At 45.0% G+C, this 25,796-nt stretch overlaps 1 protein-coding gene across 8 annotated transcripts in view; it reads left to right on the top strand.

The window, feature by feature from the left end:
- Positions 1–25,796, top strand: part of VPS13D (vacuolar protein sorting 13 homolog D) — a 266,019-nt gene that overhangs the window by 201,475 nt on the left and 38,748 nt on the right. For 5 of the 8 annotated variants that reach the window (XR_011247488.1, XM_069544704.1, XM_069544702.1 and 2 more), the window contains 2 exons: positions 4,580–4,712; positions 7,690–7,885. Coding sequence is in view for 4 of the 8 variants with exons in the window: in XM_069544704.1 (XP_069400805.1) it covers positions 4,580–4,712; positions 7,690–7,885 (329 nt within the window). In the remaining 4 variants the exon portion in view is untranslated. The remainder of the gene's footprint in view (positions 1–4,579; positions 4,713–7,689; positions 7,886–25,796) is intronic. The other 3 variants (XR_011247486.1, XR_011247485.1, XR_011247487.1) reach the window with 1 other exon arrangement.

The following is a 25,796-nucleotide window of genomic DNA, read 5'->3' as shown; positions in this document are numbered from 1 at the left end:
CCCATGGACTGTAGCCTTCCAGGCTCCTCTGTCCATGAGATTTTCTAGGTTGGACAGAATACTGGAGTGGTTACCATTTCCTTCTCCAGGGGATCTTCCCAACCTAGGGACTGAACCCACTTCTGCATTGCAGGCAGATTCTTTACCTCTGAGTCCTTGCAAATGCCCCTTCTGCTGTTGAGGTGTAGTTTATACTGGGTGGAGTTAAAGTGCGTGCACAGTCTCATTTAATCCTTACAACAGCCCTGTAGAATCTGATTATACCCATTTTGCATAAGAAGAAATTGAAGTTTAGATAACTCAGTACTGTTTTTATTGAGTGTTCCATGTATTAGGCTCTGTGCTAAGTGCTTTACATGTTTTATCTAATCCTTACGGCATCCTCGTAGATGGCGATTCTCATTCCCATTTGAAGATGAGGAGACAGAGAGGCTCACAGAGGTGAAGTTACTCATCCATGGTCTCCCAGCTATTAAATGTCACAGAATTCAAACTCAGGTGTGAATATCCTGTCTTTATGCCATATACTTGCCTCCTTGAAGTTTTCCTTTGTCCGAGTATCTGCCACCAAGACTTCATTTCCATTTGAAGCATCATCAATGAAAAAGTTTCAATGTGAATTCGATTTTCAATGCGTCTGGCTTTTCTTTTTAAAATGTGGAGGCAGAGCTGGGGCAGGCAGTGAAGGATTTCCTACACCAGTTACTCCTATGTTATGTTGTAGCTCTCATGGGCATCTCTGCTCTGTTTGAATGGTCATTTTCAAAGTCAAGGACATGGGTGAAACAGTACTTTCCAGCCTTAGAAAAGACCAGTTCCAGAGGGCACCCATAAAGAGTGCTTACTGCAATTACCTCCCTCTCCAGCCCATGTATACTCACTCTGTCTTTTAGGGAGAAATGAGATATAGGGTGTGATTTACTTTCCCACTGAGGTGGGGAATGAGAGATGGAATTAAGGGTGACTCAGTGCTCCCACAGTGGGAGAAGGCCACAAGCTTTGTGGTGCCGTGGATTCGACTCTCAGAAGACCAGTGGACTGGCTCAAAGCCCAGCCTTTGACCCTTCATCTGGCTGGCTTCAGTTTAGTTCCTATAAATGTTTCTCCCTGCAAAATCTTATTAACTTCTCATAAGTATGGGTTTGGTCAGATCATGGATTCCTACAATGGCGCAAGTTTTCTGAGTTCTCAACATCATATTTCTAGGGGTGAAGATTTTGGTAGTCGTTTTCTGTTAATAAAATATCTTTGTATCCTTTCCGTCCATTCACAAGTGACAAAGGACAAGCCCAGCTGGTCTGCACAGTGATTTTTTAATAGAGAGATGGACATTCAGATGGAAGCCCTGGAGTGTGCAGAGTGGGTATAGGCACCTTTCCATGGCAGTAGTAAGGCCCCTGAGAATCACAGGGAAGAATCCAGCATTTAGAGGGAGGAGGGGATCTCTTAGGTCATCTTGTCCCACCCTCCTGGGGTCAACATGGTGTTTTTGTACAGAGAACACCCCAGGCCAGTTAGTGCTGGGGTTGCCAAGGCTGCTGCAGCAGAATCAATTGGCAGTTAAGCTTTGACATAGGCTCCCTCATAAATCTTGGCTATTATACTTGTTTTATTGGAGGATGGGGGACAGTTAAGGGAAAGGGATTGGGCCATTTGCCTAGATTATTACCCCACATTCTCTTGGGGGGGTAGTATTATGGGGTTTTTAACTTCTTAGTCAGCTGCCAGCAATATGTAGATGGGACCTTAACTTACCATCTCTTCCAAGAAGATCTGTCTTTTTAGGAACGTCAGAGTTGAACCACTCTTTTCCCTCTTCTGTGACATCAGGGAGAGACATTTTTGTCCAGACCCTGAGTAAAGACCATTGGCAACCTCCATAATTCCAGAAGATAGCAAGAAACAAAACAAGGGTCACATTTCTCTCTCCTCTCTCAGTTCCCAAGTGCATACAGTTTGTGTTCCGGGTTCTTGTTGCTGGCCATGTCACGTATGGAATTGTTTTCTTCCTAATGAGACTGTCACTTTTGAGAGTAGGTCCAAGGCCACTATTCGTTTGCCTCCTTAGCAGGACCTAAATCTGTGCTGGGCCCAGAGTAAGTGCTTAATAAAGACATCCTAACTTGGATCGTAGATCACAGACTGTCAGAGCTGGAAAGGATTTTGGAAACCACCAAGTCCAAGACTCTAATTTTATAGATGGTGCCACTCCAAAAATTCACTTTGGAGGCTAGTGTTTATCTGCTGGGAAGAGAGTTTCGGTTTTTTTCCTTTCAATGTTAAATTCTCGTGCAAGTGACCATCATTCTAAATGTTTGAAAGTCTCTCTTTAGACAGTGTGGGATATTCCTTCTTGGACTAGTAGCTGACTAATAATAACCTGATAACAGTAAGAGCGCTGACCGGATTCCATACCCTGAGCAACTGTCACTGATCCTGTCAGCCACAGGACAGCATCAGGACTATCTCCCTCCTACAGATACTGGGAGGGAGGCACAGCGGTCAGGCCCCTGGCTCAGGGTCATGTGGCCACCAGAATGGTCGATACTAGAATCTGGTTTGGCCAGACCCCCGAATTCATGCCTCACAGTGGTTCTAAGTGGGGTTGCTGGAGAAAATCCCCACTTAATATGAAATCCCACAGTGTCTCTGTCCTAAAGGAAAGTGTAAAATTACTTTTCATTAACTTCAGCTCTCTAATTAGACAGGGAGTGACAGGGAAGGTGAGGCAGAAATCAGTCATGACAGAGGTTGCATCTCCAGAAAGGTCCATGAGGTCATAAAAGTTTTCAGTCAAGAGTGCAAGGAGTTCATCCATACTGTTTCTCCGTTCCATACATGAACCTATTTGCAGCGGATGAATGGAGACATAGATGTAGAGAATGGGCTTGTGGACACAGGGCGGGAGGGAAAGAGTGGGACAAATGGGGAAAGTAGTATCAAGATGTATGCACTGTCATGTGTGAAATGGAAGTTGGTGAGAGGTTGCTCTGTAACATGGGGAGTCCAGCCTGGTGCTCTCGTGATGACCTAGAAGGGTAGGACGTGGGGAGAGGAGGGAGGCTCACGAGGGAGGGGGCATATGTATAATTATGGCTGATTCACGTTGCAGTACTACAGAAACCAACACAGCATTGTAAAAATTAACAAAACAAAAGAATGCAAGGAGAAAGAGCAGTCAGGTCTTGCTCCAGGAACCACTGCTTTACGTGGAATTGCTGCTTCTTCCTCTGGTCTCTCTTCTGGAGCTCACCTTCCCTCGCTTCTTAGCGTCAGAAGCCTCAGTATTGATGGCTTCCAGGGCAGATCTGTGTGCCCCACCTCGCCAAACCAGAATGCAGTGGCCTTGTGGTGGCCAGGAGGCCAGTGTACTGGGTCCTCACGGCAGGCTGTTTGCCTCGAGCCTTTCCTCTGAGCTTTATATCTAAATAACATTCCTGTGAGTTTTCTCAAGGGTTAGTCCTGGGTCATTGGCACTTAAACCACTTGTTTTGGTAGATCCTTCCCGTGAAGCTTCATTATATATTTGATATCCTTCCTTTTTTATGCCTGAATGATGAGGATAAGTACCCTGTGGTTTATTAACTGTCACTTTAAACCTTTTCAGATTGTCTTGTGACAAAACAGAGTTTTATGTCCTTTTTATCCAGCTTTGATGGGTGAGAGTTCTCTGGGTAAAGTATGCCAGGATAAAATCTCACTCAGATTCGTGGGGAAGGATTTTGCATTTGAAGTCATGAGTTCAAGTCTACCACTTCATAAGAAAGGCAATCTACCCCTGTTCACCTTTCCCTAGACTTTTGTTTTCCTCCTGATAGATGGGACTGGGCATTCGTTAACTGTGGAATAAGTGGAAGAAAAGGCATTACTTTGTGGCAGTTGATCTCTCTTAAAATGTGGATGTCAAATCCTCAGGCAACAATTTGCCACATTTCTATTTTGAATCCCACTGGTCCTTAGAGCAAACAGCCTCTGTCCTTATCAGTGGTGGTGTCGTTGTTTAGTCGCTAAGTCACATCCAACTCTTTTGTGACCCCATGGAGTGTAGCCTGCCAGGCTCTTCTGTCCATGGGATTTCCCAGGCAAGAATACTGAAGTGGGTTGCCACTTCCTTCTCCAGAGGATCTTCCTGACCCAGGGATCAAACCTGTCTCCTGCACTGCAGTCAGATTCTTCACTACTGAGCCACCAGGGAAGCCATCCATACCATTATAGAATCCCAAAGTCCACCTCTCCTCCCCCAGGCCATTTTGTTACACCTTTAATTTTTCTGTAACTTTGCAATAGGATTTTTAAAAGTAAATATGATTAGGGAGGTTTAGTAGTTGTTTAAAAACCTTGTGCCCACCAGTGTAAATGTCCCACAATTCATTATATATCCAGTGCTTGAAAAATATTCTTCTGGGACACACACTACGTGTAATTCAGCAATTAATCTCTCTCTTTCTCATTCAGTATTTACTGAATCCCAGCTGGAACAAGGGGAGGTATTTATTTAAAATAATAAAAACAGTAAAAAAAAAAAAAGAGAGTGCTGAGGCTTTAAAACTTGTTTCCTTCTGTTTTGTATTCATTCCAGTTCGCGGGGACATTATCAGATGGCTTAGGGAAGACAATGGATAATCGCCACCAGTCGGAGCGGGAGTACATCAGATACCATGCGGCCACGAGTGGCGAACACCTTGTAGCTGGCATCCACGGCCTGGCTCATGGTGAGTCATGTGATATCAGGCTGTAGACAGGGGGCTCTTCTGCCTCAGCTCCCTGGAGGTGCCTTTTGCTCGTCCAATTGCAAGAGGAAATGATGGCTTGGTATCTGAGTGTGCCTGAATGCTTCCAGGCTCTCTGGTTCTGTCCTCCTTGGGTCAAAGTGTTACAGCCTATGAGAACTCTTCATTCATTTTCAAAATGTACACATTGCAGTTCCTTCCTGTTCTCTGGCTTCTGTCCCCAAAGTGTCCTAGGATGTAAGTATCCAAACCCCTTTTTAGAACACAGGACTACTGCTTCAAGACTTGCCTTCTGCTCACTGATTATTCCTTCCAGAGGTAGCGAAGTGTGAATTGACTGCCAGGCTAGTGGCCCAAATGTTTTTGAGTCATAAATGCACATTCATAGGGATTATAGATCTATGTGCCCAAGAGATGTGGAACACAGCACAAACGTCTCTAAACTTGCTTATGGTTCTGATTTTTAATGTTTCAGTCTGACTCATCTATTGCGTCAATACCTTCTCTGCATGACATTGAAGGCCCCTAGGAAAGTAGACCCAGCCAGCTCTTCCCACCACTGTCCGCAGCCACACTGTATTTCAGCAACCCAGAGTTATATCCTGCTCTCCAGACATGCCCTGAGTCCTTGCTCACTCATGTGTCTTCTGCCCTCCCCTCCCCAGCCTCACTTCCTTGCCCATCAAAATCCTTCTCCACCTGCAAGTCCCCACTCAGATGAGGTCTGCCCAGCTCCACTGTCGCCAGTTAGAATCAACGGTGATTAGAGCAGACCTGGCAGTCTGGGTTGTGTGCGTAGCCAGCTGTGTGTGTCTTGCTTCCCTGATAGGCTTTGAGGGCAAGGAAAGGATAAAGACCCTCTCGTGGTCACCTTTATACCTGCAGTGCCTCACACGGCACCTGGTGTATAGCTTGTGCTTGGTGATGGTTGTCAGTTGAACTGCTTGTACCAGATTCTTGGGAATAGTCTGAAGCTCTCAGTAACAATTGGAGCAAAAACAAGGAATATACCTAGTAAAAAATCATATTTTTCTTCGTTTTTGTTTATCAAGTTTCCTAATGATAAGGTTTGGATCAAAATGCCTCTGCCCAGCTGGAAAGCAAGCAGCCCCCAAGGAGACATCAAGCTAGCAATGAACTTTGGCTGAAATTGATCTGTTTATGGACTTTAAAAGTTGATTGTTGGGCAGTCTTTTGGGGTTAAAGATTTAATCATTGTTTCTAGTAACCGTAATGACAGTGCACCAGACAATTTTAAGACAATTTTTTTAATGAATATAAAGTGCTTTGTTCTGTGTACTTGTCTTTATCTATCCAGCATTCTTGAGATGCAGAGAGAAAACATGCCCGTTCTCAGTGTTTAGATGGGTGTTTCAGTGTGCTTAGAAAATGAGTGAGTGGTTCACAGTAGAAAATCCCTCCAAGCCAGGAATCCTTCAGATAATATGTGCAACAGCTCCAGAAGCCATTCAGGCCAGTCTGAGACCAAGAACCAGTGGCCTCATCCAAGGGGGACCCATTAAGCTCTGGGAGATACGAAAGCAGTAGAGTGAGATCCTTCCTTTGAATGAAAAAAACAAAAAACAACCCTTAAAAGATAACAAGAAACAGAATCGATGCTGTCTCCTTGGTTTTTAAACCAAGTTTTTAAACTGGGAGTCAGGCTCAGGTCCCCCTGTCAGCCCCACTCAACCCAGGTTCAGTCATGTTCTGACTCTGCCATGAGCTTTGTTCCAAACTTTGGGAAAGGCCTGTTGCCTCACTGGAGCAAGTGGACCCAGAATCCAGAAGAAATGCTGTGAATTGTTAGTTTATTCTCACCCAAGGAACTTCCTTTACCAATTTGTCTCACTAGAGCTGAAGAGTCTATAGAGAGCGTCCTCATACCCCCTCCATCAAAGGGTAAACATCTGTGAGTGTCCCTGGCACAAATCCTGGAGATGATTCTTCTAGCAATGCCTGCGTCCTCTCCAGCCTCTGCCAACTTCTGGTCACTTGGGAGGCTCTTTAAGGTCACTGCCATCACCTTTCAAAATGTTTGGAACGTCTGTTTAACCTCGGTCAGTCTTTTGAACCGATGACATCTAGGGTCCCAGCTGGCACTGGCAGCCTTGGGGGTGCCCTTCATCCAGGCTTCACCCTTGACTCCGATTGCCTGCACCTGTTTCAGCAATGTGTGCAGGAAGGAGTTTTGACCCCATTTCAGGCATTCAGTGGTGCTGGCTACTGCTGCTGCTAAGTCACTTCAGTCGTGTCTGACTCTGTGCGACCCCATAGACGGCAGCCCACCAGGCTCCCCTGTACCTGGGATTCTCCAGGCAAGAATACCAGAGAGGGTTGCCATTTCCTTCTCCAATGCGTGAAAATGAAAAGTGAAAGTGAAGTCGCTCAGTCGTGTCTGACTCCTAGCGACCCCATGGACTGCAGCCCACCAGGCTCCTCCGTCCATGGGATTTTCCATGGAAGAGGACTGGAGTGGAGCGCCATTGCCTTCTCCGGTGGTGCTGGCTAGTCACATAGTATTATTTGAAAACTGAGGATTTATATTTGGTCCTTGCTCCACCTTACATTTTAGAGGATCCCAACTTTCCACAAGGGCTGGCCCAATTTGCTGGTCTGTTGATTTAATCCTCTGTCTGCACCCTTTCCTGATTGCCCATAAGCTATTCAAACTCTGGAATTAAAAAGTAGTCACTGGTAACCTCTTCGCTTTCCTTTGATTTTTCAAAACTGAAACACGCTGTCCTTCTCACTGACGTGTGATGCATGTTCTCTGACTCAACTCCGAGGGCGCACCTGCTGCCTCCCCATCTTGATGGGCCTCCCTGTTGCCTGTCAGGAGGTTGGCATGATGCCCATATGTCTGCCTCGCCAGGTGCATGAAATTGAGGGGTTTGCCTTTAAATGCTTTTGCTTTTGTCCTTGGCCAGGTTACCACAGCCCTTGTCTCTTTTGCTAGGTATCATTGGTGGACTGACCAGTGTTATAACCTCAACCGTGGAAGGTGTGAAAACAGAAGGGGGTGTCAGCGGTTTCATATCTGGCCTTGGGAAAGGGCTTGTTGGCACTGTCACCAAGCCTGTGGCAGGCGCCCTGGATTTTGCATCAGAAACAGCCCAGGCGGTGAGAGACACAGCCACCCTTAGTGGCCCCAGGTCAGTGGTCATGGTGGGGGAGTGGCTTTTGCAATTTCCAGCCCCAATCTGCTGCCTCTCCTGAGCCATACTGATATGTTTGATCGTACACTTTCTGCCTTAATGAAATGATTTTTTAAAAACTGAATATATATAACTAAAATTTCTGACCTGCCTAATACAAATACATGAAAATGAAGTGTAAACATCTGGCATAGTTTTCTATATATACGTATCTATTTATACCCACATATACTGGATGTGTATGTGTGTGATTTTTTTTTTGAATTTTTTTTTTATTAGACTAATCAGAAACACAGGGGCATCCTTACGCACATCCCCTGTTCACCAAACTGAGTAGACCCCTCCAGACACCCGTTAAGAAAACTCTCAGGCCACAGGCTGTGTCTTGCTCCAAGGCTCTGTGGTGTGGTTGGAGAATCCAACGGTTGCAGTTCACCGCATGGAGTCTGTCCCTTCTTAGTTCTCCCTCCATCTGAAAGTGACAGCCAGTCCCCCAACCTTACAGAGAAACTCCCCAAGGAAGCTGGCAGTTCTTCTGTGGGATGCCGTCTTGCCTTGATACCAGCTGAGACAGGAAATCAGTGACAGCCCACACAGCTCCGTATCCCATAGACTCCAACTACTTTAACTTTGCTATTCATGTTAGTGGCCGATTTTAGCCTCCCTTGTCCAGAGTGACTAATTGGGGATCTTATCAACAAAGGGTGTAATCAGTGTTATAGTTCCCAGCCAAGCTGGACTCCACTTAAGCCCAGAAGATTTTGCTGCTGCCTGGTTAATAGATATCCCCTGAGTGAGTTAGTAGGCCCTTAGAACGCCCAGGGCCTGGGCCACGTCCACACCCTGTCGCTCCCTCAAATAGGATTTGAAGTGAAATCGTCCCCAATTAAAATGAATCCATTTTCTGTCACCAGGAAGCCTTATTGATGACACATTACTGCGCTAGGGGAAATGCTTCAGATTGTAGACGCTGACCACGTCATGTGTTCAGCCAGAATGTCTTCCATCTGGAAGCAGCTGCTTCTTAAAAAAAGGGTCTGTGAGGTTAGTGAGGTTACATTCTATTCTCAGACACAAAGTTGAAACAATCCTTGAATATATCTCAAAGCATGTAGGAAGCTGGGGAAGGGGGCAGGAGGGAGGCTTCAGAAGGATTTCCAGTTAGTTTCTCCATGTCTGCCTGAAGCCCAAAAAGTCTCTGTCCAGTACTTTGTTAGGACAGTAAGACCCAATGAAGCCCAAGTAAAGTGGAAGGCCCTGAATAATTCCGGAAGACCCATTCTTATCCTTAAAATCCTAGAGTGGTCAAGGGACAGAGTGATTTGTTTCCGAAAGAGTCTAAGGTATATGTGTTAAATTTAGAAACATTATTTTGTGTTGTGAACTCTCATGATGTTGACCAGAAAGAAATCACTTGCATTTTATACAGTGTCAGTTTGGAAAGCTTGATGAAGTTTCACATTCGTTTTAGGAGCTCAAGAAAGACACAAAATGCTTGCTGCAGAAAGGTGGTGTTGTCATTTTTACCAGTTGTCTAGCTTTATTGCAGAAGGTTCTATTTACTGAAGCGACTTAGCAGCAGCAGCAGCAGCGTGTATCTATCACTCATTCATTTTTTGATGAGTAAATATTGATTGCAAATTGCCTGAAAACCGAAGGGTGGGAATATAGCAGAACGCAAGGCTGAGCCTAGTCTCAGAGGACTTACAGTCAAGCAGGGTAGCAAACATAAAACAAATAATCATAGGAGTAATTATTTGCTAAAGTTGTGATAAATGACACAGGAAATTTACAGAGTGCCATGGGACTGTATAATTAGAGGAGGCAAGGAGTCGAAAGAGGTTTGCTCATGTGTGGTCAGTGGGGTCAAGAAAGGCATATCTAGGGTGTGGAGAAAAGGGAACCCTCTTACACTGTTGGTGGGAATGCAAACTAGTACAGCCACTATGGAGAACAGTGTGGAGATTCCTTAAAACATTGCAAATAGAACTGCCTTATGACCCAGCAATCCCACTGCTGGGCATACACACCGAGGAAACCAGAATTGAAAGAGACATGTGTACCCCAGTGTTCATCGCAGCACTGTTTATAATAGCCAGGACATGGAAGCAACGTAGATGTCCATCAGCAGATGAAGGGATAAGAAAGCTGTGGTACATATACCCAATGGAGTATTACTCAGCCATTAAAAAGAATACATTTGAATCAGTTCTATTGAGGTGGATGAAACTGGAGCCGATTATACAGAGTGAAGTAAGCCAGAAAGAAAAACACAACACATATATATGGAATTTAGAAAAATGGTAATGATGACCCTGTATGCGAGACAGCAAAAGAGACACAGATGTATAGAATGGACTTTTGGACTCTGTGGAAGAGGGAGAGGGAGAGGGTGGGATGATTTAGGAGAATGGCATTGAAACATGTATACTATCATGTAAGAAATGAATCGCCAGTCTGTGATCGATACAGGATACAGGATGCATGGGGCTGGTGCACGGAGATGATCCAGAGAGATGATATGGGGTGGGAGGGGGTTCAGGATTGGGAACTCATGTATACCCGTGGCAGATTCATGTCAATGTATGGCAAAACCAATACAGTATTGTAAAGCAAAATAAAGTAAATATAAAAATTAAGAAAATAAGTAAAATAAAATAAGAAAAAAAGAGAAAGGCTAGATGAAGCCTGACATAAAAGTGTGACCTGACCACGTAAAGAGAAAGAATAGTCACACCTCCCAGGTAATGGGGGACAGGGAACCTGTGCGCTTTGCCTCAAAGCAGATAGCAGTTGGCCAGTCTAATTGAATTGCCCGGAACAGCTATCTTCTAGTCACTCAGTCCTCCTGGAAACCAAAGCTCTAGTGATAAGTGAGGAGCAGCCAGGTAGCCATGGGCCCTTGGGCATGGAAGTTCAGAGGGGACATTGAGCTGCTGCCTTTCTTCTCTGTTCCTGGAGGAGGCAGTAGTGGGAGAATCATGGCCATAGTACCATGCTCTAGACCCATGCTAACTTAGGGCCTCAGAGAAACTTGGCCCTCCACCCTTCATTGCACTGAAAGTCATTACAGATTCTTCTGGAACTCTGGAACCCATTCCCTTGGTCCATTTGTCTAGATCGAACCATATGGCTATTAATGAGGAGCCATGTGTTACAGAGAAAAGATCCCTTAACCTGGAAAACAATAGCACTGGGTCCCAACCCCCTTCCTTACCAGTTTGGGCCCTTGGTCAAGCCTCCGAGCCCCCTTGAAGCCTCAGTTTTTTCCTGTCTGAAGTGGGGATAAATATACCTATTTATTCTCTCTCAGAGGTTTGAAACCCAACCAGAGTTATTTTAATGTGGATGTTATAAAGAACTATAAAATGCTGAGTGATACTATTTTTGAAGTCACATTAAAGGAGCAGAGAGGTTTTTGCAGGTGGAGAAACGTTTGAGTGCCTCAAGGGTTTGTTCTGATGACACTGTGATCTCTTAGGAACGTACTAGTTCTCCCAAGGGATAAATCACCCCGATTTCTTGGAAGTGAGTTGTAACCATCTCCAACCATCCCAGTTGATTGAACAGGATCCAGGGGTGTTACTCAGGGTTTTTCCCCACTGTTTAGACAACAGGGACTAACAAACGATTTGAAGGGATTAGAAGTGAGATTCTGACCGAGAGCTGACCTGAGCCCAGGGACCGAGCCAGCAGTAGAACCCAGGAGTCCAGGCGCTCTGCCTCTGAGTCTGCTCTTGGAATGAGACTTTCTGCTTCCTTTGTAATATTTCATCCAAGGGAAGGCTTAGATCTTAGCATCTATGTTTTAACCGACCCAAATTTCAAGCAGATGATAGCAAAGTAAGCCATAAAACTGTGAAAGAATATTCCTTCCAGTAATCCATCTGAAAAGTGGCCTTACAGGAAATATTGGCTCCTTTCTGTGTTTATTTGAACGTGATTTTATTTATAGGGAACCCCCTCCCCCCCACTTGAGTTCCTTGAGATTAAAATACTTCCAAGTTCCTCTCCCTGTTGGCATGTGCAGGCGTTCCAAGAAGGCAGCCACCTACCTTTTCCCTGAAATTTCCATGCAGTCTCACAGTTCTCGGGAAGGCAGGTGGGGGTGGGGGAGAGGGGAGGGCGGAGGACGGCAGAGCCTCTGGCCTCAGCATGAATGCTGTGGGCCAGTATCCCCTGCTGCATTTGTTAACTGCACAAGTATGTGTGGTTTGGAACTGAAGAAGAAAGCCTCTTCCAGGGCCACGTTCTGCTGGCTCAGGTTGCATCTTCTCGTCTCCATGTGTTGAGCCACATTTGTCCATTCCCAAGTAAAGTTTACGAAAATGGCACTGTGGCAGCCACGCTTGCAATGCCACTGAAGCCATGTGGACAAGTCTGCCACCCTTCAGGTGGTGGTGGTTTAGTCGCTAAGTCGTGTGTAGCCCATCAGGCTCCTCTGTCTGTGGGGTTCTCCAGTCAAGAATACTGGAGTGGGTTGCCATTTCCTTCTCCAGGGGATCTTCCCAACCCCAGAATCGAACCCGGTCTCCTGCATTGCAGACAGATTCTTTACCGAGTGAGCTACGAAGGAACATTTCATGGGACCAGGCCAAAGCCGAGGCAAGTCCAGTTCTCTGCGTGTGGGGTTGAGTTTGCTGGTAGCATTTAAAAGGTACTTTCAGTATAAAACCTCAGAGACCCAGCAGCAACAACAACAAAAAAAAAAACCAACGCAGAAAAGAAAGGAGGGTCTGACCTTGAGCTATTTATTTACTTGTTTATTTCTCTGAATACTGTATGTTGTACACATGGCGTCACAGGACATTTCAAGAAAGCAGCAGCTGGAGGTGTGTTAAACTGAGCCCCTGAGATTTCCTCCAAACTATTTCTTCACCTTTTCTGTCAAGACCCAGAACCAGGGGGTAGAGGTGGGAGTTGGCAGAACTTAAAATATTCAAACTAATTTAGCAAAGCTCAGGAGTGTTGGCGCTTATCTCATTATTTGTCAGATAAGGAAGAAGGGGGAATCGGAAGGATAATGATAGATCTGCATTTAAGGATCTCGCCATCAGGACCCTGATAACGTTCTGGGATCCTCATACTGTGCACATAGATGCAAATTCCAGTTGCTCAGAGAGTTTTTTGAGTAACCTTTCAGTTGATTTCACAGGAAAGATTCGTGGTGGACTTACTTGACTTCTTCAAGTGAAAACACTCCCAAGATACCACCTAAAATTCGTTAAAGATACTTAACGTGAATGGCCTCTTAGATGTGAAATGGAAATGGATTTTTTTTTTTTTTTCAGGAAAAGCCCTTTCTGTTAGCATTTGCATCCTAACCCACAACTCTCCAGGATAAATAGGTTAAGACCCTCATGAGTCATCAGAGCCTAGATGCAGTCAGGGCAGGCAGATGAGAAGAAAGTCAGCAAAGGGGATTTAGGAAGTGCTTCTTCTGCTCTTCCAGTCCAGTCTGGCAACACTGCTCGTAATCGCTGTGCTCTGAATGCAGCCGTCTGCCCTTTGTGGTGTATTATACATAACACATCAGGCAGAATTGGCTTGCATTAAGCCTTTAGGAAACTTCCAAAGGTAAAAATCTAATAAAAATGTAAACGTTCATTAGTATATACCATGTGTGCATCCATGCATGCCCAGTCACTCAGTCGTGTCTGACTCATTTGCGACCCCGTGGACTGTAGCCTGCCAGGCTCCTCTGTCCATGGGATTTTCCAAGCAAGAATACTGGAGCAGGTTGCCATTTCTTCCTCCAGGGGATCTTTCCGACCCAGGGATTGAACCTGCATCTCTTACGCATTGGCAGGCAAATTCTTTACTGCTGAGCCACTGGGGAAGCCCAGGATATACCAGTGCTCTCAGTTTTTTCCACCATGTTCCCTCTAAGGCAGAGGATGGTGGACCTATGCCCCCTGAATCTGGAGACAGAGCAAGTCCAGCACTTCTTGAAAAGTTTCTGTTTTATCTTAAAACTGTAAATGGAATTTACAGTTTATCCCATGTTTGTTTTAAGTAAGGTAATATTTTTACATTGCTACCCAGTGAAATCAACTGTTCAGAAAGATACACCATGTCATCCTGTGGCTCCTGCCTCTTGCTCATTTAAGAAGTACAAGATACTCCTTCCAGATGAACTCTGCAGACCCATAAAGCCATGGTTATTGGCCCAGGTGAAAAGCAAGCACCTAGGACAGGTTTGACCCAAGGTTCTGTTTCTCATCTTTGGGCATATCTGTCTATTGGCTTGGTAACCATCTGCTGGGGGCAGCCAGGGCGTTTGTTGACATATCAGTTTTATAATGAGAAGAAATTCAATTTCGGTGAAACTGAAAAATTACTGTTGCATCTGGCTGAAAGGAAGGGACTGTTCATATCTCTCCGGTTTCCAAAAGTGGCCCCGTGGCTCTAGGGGCACCCCTCTGTCTGTCTTTTGCTCACCCCTGACTATGAGGTGAGAACTCTGTATCCTTACTTCCTGATCTTGCCACACCAGGCCTTTCCTGAGAATGCTTGAACGTCGATTGATCCTTCTCTCAATCCTCCTGAGCACACCCAGCAGAAGAAACAACATTCAGAACTATGCTAATGACATGTGATGTCTCACTCGGGTCTGAAATTAAGCTGATGAAATTACAGAATAAGATATTTTTAAGAAACATCTTAACATGCCTTATAAGTTAAAATTTCTCTCCCAGGAACACAAGCAGAGAACTCTTATTTTCTAAGTCAGACTTCTTCCCTCCTGCTGAACTCCAAATACTGTACTCCCCTTTCACTCAAAGGCTCCAGATGATCCATTCTCATTGTAACATAGCTTATGGAAAGCTCAAATCTGTTGATGGAAAAAAAAAGAAGTGTGTTCCTGCACACACATATTTGAGAAAAGCCTTTCCATTTATGAAATCCCATGACTCATTTTTATGCGAGATTATCTGTTAGGGGAAAAACCACTTTTTTGGTCATGGTACATTATTATCGTTTCTAGAAAGGAGAGTGTCTATTTTTTGCCATTTTTGGCTTGCAGAGATGACTGACTTCATGGAAACGGCACTATCCTGCTTCCAAAAGTAAAAATAAATTGAATTCAGGCACGTACGTCTTTGATATATAGTCCTGGTGTCTCAACCAGCAGGTCTTTGCTCAAAGAAAATAGAATGGAAAGTATGATTGCTTTCTAATTCTGGTTTCTTCCATTTAAAAATTAAATAGTCTGAGGCGTGTGCATGCACGCACACACAGACACACACACACATGCACACACAAGTCCTTATATATGTAGTCCCTTCCTTGTTCGGAGACTTGATTTTTAAAACTCTGGAATGACCCCCAGTCTTACATACATAAGATATGCATTTGAGGTTTTTGGTTTTAACTTCAAAAGAAGCAGAAGTGTATTTCTTCCTGAGAAAATTTGTACTCCCTGTATTAGAAAAGAATTAAATGTCATTTAACTGTTGGTGGAATTCCTCTGCCAAGGCATGAGGTTTATTTATTTTTAGATTTTGATGGCCATCTTCTGTCTTTCATGGTTTTCCCTTCCAGAATCATCCCTCTTAGCCCAAGATGAAATTGGAGTCTCCCTGAAAAAAAGGATCCAGGTTTGAGTTCATAGCCCCTGCTCCCAGAGAGCTTTAGTTAGTAGGATAATTCTGAAATAAATAGAGGCCATATGGGTTAGCAGAGAACTGAAGAGTATAATACTGTTTTAGAAGTAAAGGCCTGCAGCCATTGGTGGAAGAAAAGGCAGCCTTGGGTTTTATTAACTCCAAGTTCCCTTACTCTGAGACCTTTTTCGAGTACTCTTTTTATCAGACTGCCTCTCAAAGACAGACTTGTGCTGAGTTTCTCACTAATTTGTCAAATGGCAGGGTGGGGAAGGAGGGAGAATGAGATTGAATTAGTGTAACATTTTAATCACAAAGAAAATTTTATTATATTTATTATATACGGGTGGGGCTTCCCCAGTGGCTCAGCGGTCAGCAATGCAGAATATGCAGGAGAAGCAGGCTGAATCCCTGAGTCAGGAAGATTCCTTGGAGGAGGAAATGGCAACCCACTCTGGTATTCTTCCCCGGAAAATCCTATGGACAGGGAAGCTTGGTGGGCTACAGTCTCTGAGGTCACAGAGTCAGACACTACTGAGGACTGAACACACACACACACACATACGTATTATATATAACTCAAATCAGGTTAACAGTGTTGCTAACCTATATCCTTAGTGGATTTACTTTAATATGTAGAGAACATGGATTTCTAAGTAGCACATAATTTATACATATGGGTCCTTTTAGGACAGAGGTTCTCAAAATATAGTCTAAGGACCCCTGGAGGACCCCCCCCCCCCAATACTTTCCAGGGGATCTGTAAGGTCAAACCTATTTTTGTATATTTACATATTCATATATAGATATACGGAGGGAAAAACAACTATTTTTATAATAACATTCTCTAATGAATGAACAGAGGAGTTTTCCAGAAGCTACACAATATGCGATATGGCAGCAGGTTAGCTGTGGAAGCAGATAAGAGAATGGCAGCTGTTTTCGATGAAGCAAGAGTTATAGAGATTTGCAGAAATATGAAACAGTGCCTCTCTTTGCACCTTCTGTGACTTCATGAATATGTCACTGGCCAACAAATACCTCTACCTGGTTAATTTCTTTGACAAGCTATTTTGTTTGAAAATACGGTGATGATCCATCACCTGCTGATAAATAGTGCATATCGGTAACGATGGATTAATGTGGATTAAACTGTAGGAGCCGCTGTAACGCGATGCTTCACTTTGGCTTCCTGCCAACAATTGTCAGTCCTCCTCGTTTGCTCCTGACTTTTACTGGGTTTCTTGAAGTAACAAATGTGAAGATTTTACCACATATCAGAAGGACCTCTCACAATAATTTACCTAATTTAGTCCTTCACCTTAACCTGCCATCCCAATAAATTCTAACTTCAGCAGCATGGTAAAGTGCTCAGCAGAGGACTTCAAAGTGCAGGGTCCATCTTGTCAAAAGGCCACTCAGTTGTATGAGCAGTGCCCTGAGCTCATTCAGGAAATCAAGAGGGTATCTCTCTGTCAGAGTTTACTTGGCAAAACCTCAGTTTTCTGCCCGGGCAAAGTTGATGGAGCAGGATAAACCCACAATATTTGGATAAGTTCCTTTGAACTCCTTGCAGAGAGCAGTTTTTATGAGGCCGTTGTTCTCCGTTAACACCAGAGACAGCTCCTAGTAGATTTTCCCCAAACATACTTCAAACATAGATAATGGCAGGGGTGACCCAGGCTGTATCATAAAATCCCAGAGGCTGCTGAAAACTTCAAAGGGAAGTCCGCACAGAGCTTCACCTCTTGTTACAAGGAGGATGGATCAAGCTGGTGGGTTGGGGCTAGCTGAATGTAGTGTAACCTCACTAAGTACCTCCAGGATGGACAGAGGACAGGACTCGTCGGTCCTCTAGACTTGACTGAGCTACTGCGGCAGCACAGTTAGGGTAGTTAGACTGGCACCCGGCCACCTCCCAGGGCATCAGCATGTCAAATTAGCATGTGTGGGTACCTTCATGTCTTCTAGTGAAAAGATGTGAGCCTCAAAGAATTTCTGTGTTCTTGTTTGAACTGTTGAGGGGCCCTGTTAATTTAGTTAATGAACTTGTGATATTCTAACCTGATTGCTTTGAGAGCTCTCTGGTTCATGTGTAGGCAAACTGACAGTAAAAATTCATCAGGTGGTGAAGTACTGACCTCCTGCTATATTCCAGGCATATAATAGGTATTAAGTACTGAGAATATTTAATACTGGAGGACAGACTGCCTTGAAGAATCTTCCAGATTACTGAGAATCATCAAAGTGTCTGTGGGTTAATGTTCTTGAATTAGTCTTACAGTCCATTTAAGCAAGTTTCCTATAGCTTTCTTAAAGTACCCGTTTATTAGTGACTTGACTTGCTATTTGTTCTTGGAAACAAACTGCATTTGTGTGTCGGTAGTCTATATTTGGTGGTGTATATTGGTGTATATTTGATAGTTACAGGCATTTTTTCCTCCACATTATTAGGTCACCACAACTCTTTCAAAATGAATTGTTATCATTTTACTAATTGCTTACAATTGTATAATTATCTCTTAATTTTCCAATTGTTCTTTCCACCTTAGGCATATTTACTAAATATTCTTAAGTTTCTACAATTAATAAGAACAGTGTTTTTAAAAAATATAATTTTGACCTTAATGATCTCTTTATGACAATTTTTTTAATCTTTTCAAATTAAAGTTTGTTTTATCAGAGTAAATAGCATACCCACACTTTCAGAAATCAAAGATTTCTTCCTGTGGGAAATAAACCATCAGTCAGCTGCCCCATTTTTCCCCAACCCCTGATTCCTGTTCCTTTAGAGGCAGCCACCTCCAATACTTTGGGCTGTATTTTCATTTTGGAGGTACTTAACCTCCATGTTTCTAAAGGAATAAAAATGAGAATAGTCGTATTTTTTGATATCATTTGACTTCTTATTGCTGTCTATACATGTCCCCCGCACCACCCCATCCCATTTTTCAGTATACTGCAGTTATATCATTTTCTGGTAAATCAGTAATTCCACCTTTACATTGTTGTTGTTCAGTCGCTAAGTCGTGTCCAACTCTTTGCAACCCCATGGACTGCAGCCTGCCAGGAGCTTGCTCCTATCTCCTGGAGCTTGCTCAAATTCATGTCCACTGAGTCAGTGATGCTACCTATATGTAAAGAATATTCTCAGTGAAGCCATGTAGGTTACTATGATTATGTTTCCAGTTTGGTTCAACTTTGTGGTTTTTTTTTTTTCTCACTGGAGCCAATAATCACTTTTATTATTTTTGCTTAGTTTTATATAGACATATTCCCAGTTTATCCTCAAATTTTTATCTACTTTTGCCTTTTTCACTCTGAGGTTAGTAACTCCTTTTGAAGAGATTTTTCCTATCTGCCTATTACTAATACATCCATACACTCTCCTGTTGTTGTTCAGTCACTGAGTCATGTCTGACTCTTTGCAACCCCGTGGACTGCAGCACGCTAGGCCTCCCTGTCCCCCACCATCTCCTGGATGCCTGAGTTCATGTCCATGGCATCGGCGGTGCCATCCAGCCATCTCATCCTCGGTCATCCCCTTCTCCTTCTGCCTTCAATCTTTTCCAGCTTCAGGGTCTTTTTCCAATGAGTTGGCTGTTTGCATCAGGTGGCCAAAGTATTGGAGCTTCAGCTTCAGCATTAGTCCTTGCATTGCAGTGAGTATTCAGGGTTGATTTCCTTTAAAATTCCTCCTGTCCATGTTTAAAAATGTACTTAGTAATTGATCTAGTTACATTGACTTAGTTACATTTTTTCTCTGGAAAGCCTTCCCCTAGCTGCCTCTTGTTCCTGTCCTCCGTAGAGTGAAGGCCTTCATTCTCTCCTGGGTTTCTTTCTCCTGTTTGCTTGTTTTGTCCTTTTTCTTTCATGAATAGACAGTTCTCAGATGTTTGGTGATTCTTGATGAGGTGTTCTCCTATCTTGAGAGGAGGTGCTAGTCTGCAGATTGGGGGCTCTCTGTGTGGGGCCCGGGGCCTCATTGTGAAGCATCAGGTGGGGACCTGCTGGTGCCCATCTTCTGCTGAGGAGGAATGGGCTGGCTGCGGGTGGGAGAGCCCTGTGGTCTTACTGCTTCTTATCCAGACTTCTACCCAACTTTCCTGTCTTCACCATCTCACAAACAGGCCTCCCTGTTCCTCCCTGATGCCCCAAGCACTCAGAGCTCCTCGGTGTACCCCCATCTTTCTGAAATTCAGCGGTTAATACACTAATTAGCTCACTGCTTTGTGGCTGCTACTCCCTCAGGCTTACATCTCAGCACCACTTGTCCATCTGCTCTTCAGCTTCTAAAATGTTGTTGACACCTTCTCTTTATCCTCTTGGATCCTTGCCACTTGTATCCCTTTGCTTTTACTTTAAAGGGGTCTCTGGACTCAATCTGTCATAGTTAATCAGAAGTCCTGTAATTTAGGTTTTTTTCACTGGTTCATTCATCTTTTCTTGATGTCTTTTCTCCTCCACATCCAGCTAGTAGCTCTGAATTAATATAGTTTTACTGAAACCCGTATACATTGTTTCTGCTAAAACAGTCTTTTTAAGTTTGGTGGTATCGATAAGTAAAAATACTGCTAACATTTTTGAACCTTTCCTGTGGATGTTTACTACATCCTACGTATTTTACATGTATTATCTCATTTAATCATTGTGACAGCTTTTGAACACCATCTGCTTAGGGAGGTCAGCAGCCCTTCTTTCCCAGAAAGATTTAGAATGCATCTGGAGAGAGACCGTTGGTAGTCCCAACCCCAGCTTTGTGTCTGGAACTGGCCTTTAATCTCTCATTCCGTGTGTTGTAAAGAAACAGGTTGTGGAGGGCCCTTGTCAGATCCCGGGAACATGAGAGGAACAGCACACCCCACAGTAGTGACACGGCCCTGTCACCACCCCTCACTGAACCGTAAAAGCTCTTCAGAGGGGCTGGCAGCTGGTGAGCGACTAGACTTAGATCCTGGGTGCTGATGGGTGTTTCGTAGTTTCCAAGGGAAGTTGCTGAAAGTTTTCTTATCTTGACACTCCAAGGGCAAGAGGTCTCTCTTCAAAGAGAAGCGCCTGTTTCAGAAAGAGACGTGGAAAGAACATAAAATCTCAGATCTTCCCCAGTCCTGGAGAAGACGTGGGAAGGAGTGCTGTGGTGGCCGGTGTGAGATGAAACTGAGCATCTGCAGGGATCAAGAAGGGGCTCCCAGAGCCCCGCCTGTTCCCACGTCTGTACCACAAGGTCAGAGGGCAGCCCTGAACGTGAGTCATCTCACTGCTGCTGCTTAGCTGTGGCCCAGAGCAAGTTTCTCCCCCTCAGTATCTCTGGGGTGAGATTCCTCTGACTCACGGAATAGGACTGATAATGCCTACCTCGGCGGGTGGTTATGTGCCTTAGATGACATAAGGTTTATAAAGCGCTTAGCTGACTTGGGACGTGTATAATTAGGGCTCCAGAAATGGCATCTGAGTCAGTATATACCTCTCTGAATATGGGATGCTAAGCATAAGTGAAGCGGGGGTTATATCTTCACCTCTTACTTGTTCCCTGTCCCTGAAAACTTGCCGACCACTTGCTATGGTGGTGAGACCAGAAAGTCATACACTGTGCTGGGTTTTTGTCTCTCCCCTTCTCTTTCTTCACACAAAATAGTTAAATCCAGGCCCACAAACCTGTGCTTGTCACACAGTTGGAATTCTGGGTGGATGAACTCACCTGGGCTCCCAGCCCTTGTGTACCAGAAACCCCACTGGAAAAGGTGTGCAGAGGCCACGAACTTGCTCTGAACCCGCCTGTGGAAGAGCAGGTGATCCCAAACTATTGTTAGTGTCTGCTGTAAATGATATGCCTCTGGGTTCGAGCAGAGTTCAGCCAAAAGCCCCACATGACATGGAAATCTGTCCTGGAGCCAGGTTTGTCGGGTAGAAGTTATGTAGCGAATGTCTCCAAACTTTGGCATCTGTTGTCTGCCAAGGGTAAGACAGCCGAGGATGATGGAGGGCTTACAGAAACGCGGACAGGGCATGCGACCCTGTGACAGCTGACACACTGTTTCAGGCCACTGTTGCTCATCCAGTTCTCCTGATAAACAGCTTTAAAAGCATTACGTGGTTTGGAAAGCATTCTTCAAAAACAGTTATATTTTCCAGACGCATGCCAGTCCACTGTTTAGTATTGTTGGAGGGTTTTGAGTTGTAGAATCAGATCTCCCTTCAGTGGGGCTCTTGGAACTGTGACAGACTTATCTGTCTGACTCCGACTGCTGCCAGGGCAGTCTCACAACAGTGTTATCATGTTGGTCGAGTTCCCCCAGGTCTCTTTAGAAAAAATAAAAGTGCTCTTGGGTTCAGGACTAGAGTTTAAAAGGAAAGACTCTTTCATCTCTAGCTAGGCGTGATGGGCTTTTTAAAAAAATTATTGCTTTCATCATGGACCCCTTGGTTCATGGCTTCTGCATAATGAAAGTAGGCGATAACGTTGGATATTATAAAGCTTTGAGCCTTTGCGAAACTAGCTTTCTCCAGAGTATAAAGGTTCATTTCATAATTCATTTCAAAACTCATCTTCCCGGTGGCCCAGTTTCCAGAAATTTAGCTCCTTTAGGAAATTCTGGGTGTCACTTGCAGGGGAAGTGGCTCACAGGGGAATGGACAGTGCCAGGATTAGGCAATGCATACGGATCTTGAGCTGACGTTGACCATGCTGTTGTTCACTCAGTTGTGTCTGACTCTTTGCAACCCCATGGACTGTTGCAGGCTCCTCTGTCCGTGGGATTCTCCAGGCAAGAATACTGGAGTGGGTTGCCATTCCCTTCTCCAAAGGATCTTCCCAACCCAGGGACTGAACCTGGGTCTCCTGCATTGCAGGCAGATTCTTTACCATCTGAGCCACTAGGGAAGTCAAAGTCTAATATACCATAGGGTGGTTGTTTTTTATTTTTAAGTTCAGTGAAAAGATTCATAAGATCTTATTCTTATTCCAAAAATGCAATAGTAGAGCTGACAGAATGGCCTTGAACATTATTCTGATTTATTGTGTTGAAGTGACAGCAACTCACATTCTTTTACTGCGTCAGTGTAGGATCAGTTCTTCCTTGATTCACGTCTCTGTGATCAAAATAACAGATCTGGATGTTCCCTTTGGGCGTTGGAGGCAGCGTGCTCTCTTGAAAGAGAACAGGACTGCGAAGCGTGAGACCAGAACGCCGATTGCAGTCCTGACGCTGCTTTGCTTGGTGGCCGCGTGCTGCTTTTCATCCCCTTCTCAGGTCGGTCCTCCCACTTCCGAGGGAGTGAGCATCAGCCCTGCCCTGGTCACATCTGCACAGCTGAGGGGTAATGCCCTGGAAGAATGACACAGAGGGGCCTCCCTTAGTGCCAGAAGCTGGGCACTGGAACGAAGAAAGCCCAGAAAGGACATTTGAGAGGCTGATAATGTTTTCTAAAAATAAAAAGGCAGTAGGTGACTGTGAGGCCGCGTGTACCTAAACCATCCCTGAGCAGCCCTGGGCCAGCCCGAGCCCAGCAGGCTTAGCACTGCTCAAGTCTGTTACATCTCATCTTCTGTGACCTGAAACCCATGGCTGACCCTGCTCTGTCACCACTTCAGCCCGCTTCTGATTCCACCTCTGGGGACACGCAAGTGCCCCCGAGTGATGGGCCAGGTCATGTGTGGGGGGTGGTGGTGAGGGCAGCCTGCGGAGAACCCCTCGTCAACAGACCACTTCCTACCTGTTTAGTCATCATTGAGAATTCACAGGTTTTCTTAGCTGGTGGCCAAGAAATCAATGTTTAAAAAAAAATACAAAACCAAAACCCCTCAACAGAAGCCATTTTGCCCCAAGAATGGACGTATATGGTGTGGGAAAGCAAATCTCAAAACATATTTCCTTTTTAGTTCCTAAACTAGTATCAGCCTAGTCCTCCTTAACCCTGTCCACAGCACTAGAATAAACAGTCCAGAAAATACGAAGGAGAGAAGAGTGTAGAGCCGGCTGTTGGCCGATGGCAGCTCCAGGCATGCGTGTTGGCTGTTCCTGCTGCACCCTTTTTGTAAGCAGCTTGGGCGCCTGCATTTTTCCCAGTCTGGCCTTGTTGTCTGCTTATGATTTGTCTGTCCCTGAAATCTGGTCATCAGAGTGACCCTGAGATGGAGAAAGTCCAGCAGGAATAAGGGGCATCCAGGTCACTGTTGACAAGTTCTCAAAGTCTGTCGTGGTTCATAATTGGGTCTCATTCTCAGGGATAGATCTGGTTTTCCAAATTTTACTATGTCAAAGAATACTGAAGCATCTGGGCTCATGATGGGCCAAAACGAAGCCTTCGGGAGCCCTTTTGTCATGCACTGATACCTGATGGAAGCTGGATTCTTTTATGAGTATTTGTGTAACCTGTGATAATGTGTGTGCAAGTGATCTGTAGGTTGTCTTGGGAGATGTGAGGTATTATTATGACGAAAGACTTAATTGAACCCTGCTCTTGTATATGAATAAGTAGAGACAGATTAAATGGATTACACATTTTTCTCAAGGATTTCCTAAACAGCCTACCTAGCTTTTTCTTGTCTTTTCTATTCCTGACTTCAGTGGTTCTTTATAACCTTTATTTTTAATGAACCAGAACAAATAGTACTCAGTAGAAAAATTACCACTGAGAAGAGGGATTCTCAATAGCAAGAGACAGTTTTCTGTGACCCATTCATTCCATGGCACTTCGTGTCTACTCAGAAAAAAGGTGCTGGAGGCTTTGGAATGACAAAGTCATTAGCTCATCTCTAAACATCAACATAGTGAATAAGGAAGCATTGTGAGAAAAGTGCCAAGACTGCAGTTTCCATTCAGAAACACATGGTTACCTTGAATCAAGAAGCACAACTTTCGCCTTCAGATTGAATCAGGGTCTGATGGGAAATAGGCCACTAGCTTCAAGAGACTCTGTTGAAGACATCTGCCTCTACCCAGAACTGGAAAGTGCTTTAGTGCCTGTCTTGCCGATGTGGGATTTTGGGGTTTATTTTTAAACAAACCTGGGCCCTAGACTAGTGTTGTCTAACATTGGCTGAAAGGACAAAACTAGGCTGAAAGCACTGATAAAGTCCCCTCAAAGGCTTTCATGTCTTCAAGTGGGTTTGGGTTTGGGGTTCCTTCTCTCTGTGACTCTTACTCCTCCTCTCTCTCTGTTATGCTTGGACCTTGGTTAGAAGAGTTCTATTGATCAGCTCGGTTGCCTCCTTTTATAGGTGGAACGACTGAGATGGGGAGACATACACGATGAACTGTGGACTCATCTGGCTCATCCCTTGGAGAGCCTGGTTCAGCCTGGGGATGACTTACCTTCCAGTCATTAGATGGTGTCCTCTAGAGACGTTAGGGGAGTGCACTCCTCGTGGATTATGCTCTAAAACTTGTTGGGCTCACACCCTTCGTACTAGTCAGATATTGAAGGTCACAGATAAGAGCAAATGGGTAGACTCCACAGGTCTAACACAGGGGACCTTCTCCTGCTTGATTCCAGGAGACCCCACCCCAAGTGGGTACAGCCGCCCCCCACACATGCCTGCACACACATTCTGACAGCGCGCCCTTATCCCGCCGTGGTAGCCAGGGCCTGAAACATACATTTACTTTTTCCTGTTTCAACCTTAAAAATCAGACCAGCTACTTCGAGTGTTTACGTTCCCGCCCCCCATGGGACCTGGCAGGCCTGGAAGATGCCCTGGAACCGGGGCTCCTTTTGGGCTGTGTGAGGGGCCTGCGCGCTCCTCGGTACCCGGGGTCCAGGGCTTCCCGGGAGGGGCGCCACAGGAGGGCTTGGCTGCTGCTTCAGAGAAGGGTTATCAGAGATCAGACCGCAGATTTTGCTTTTGTGAGAACAAAGTGCGACCGTCCATTCAGCAGCAGCGCGGGGCCTGTACAGAGGGGCCCAGGGCCCGCTGGGATGGGGTTTTACACTTGGGCTGTCCTTTTGCCCTTCCACTGAACTCTTTTCATTTCAGTCATGAGCAAACAGTCAGTGCCTGAACTAACAACCCCGCAGTCCTCCGGAGCACGGCTGGCTTACAGTACCGAACAAAGGGAGGGAGGGCCGCGTGGGCCGGCCCAGGCCGAGGAATGCGGCTTCAGGGTTCTGCTCCATAAATTTAACCAGCACGACGAAAAGGAGATAATATGAGCCTTCGTGATGATCTGAAGGGGGAGGTTCTGTGTCCCATTGATTGCGGTCTGGCCCAGGGCCAGGCCCAAGCCTGACCGACAGTTGAACCGTATCGTTAAGGCGTGTAATACAGCTTGTACTACCGCCAATGAGTACATATCCACAGG

Source organism: Ovis canadensis, chromosome 12 (genome assembly GCF_042477335.2).
Source record: "Ovis canadensis isolate MfBH-ARS-UI-01 breed Bighorn chromosome 12, ARS-UI_OviCan_v2, whole genome shotgun sequence".
Taxonomy (NCBI): Eukaryota; Metazoa; Chordata; class Mammalia; order Artiodactyla; family Bovidae; genus Ovis; species Ovis canadensis.
The sequence above is the reverse complement of the archived record's forward strand: the minus strand, read 5'-3'. Positions and strand labels throughout refer to the sequence as shown.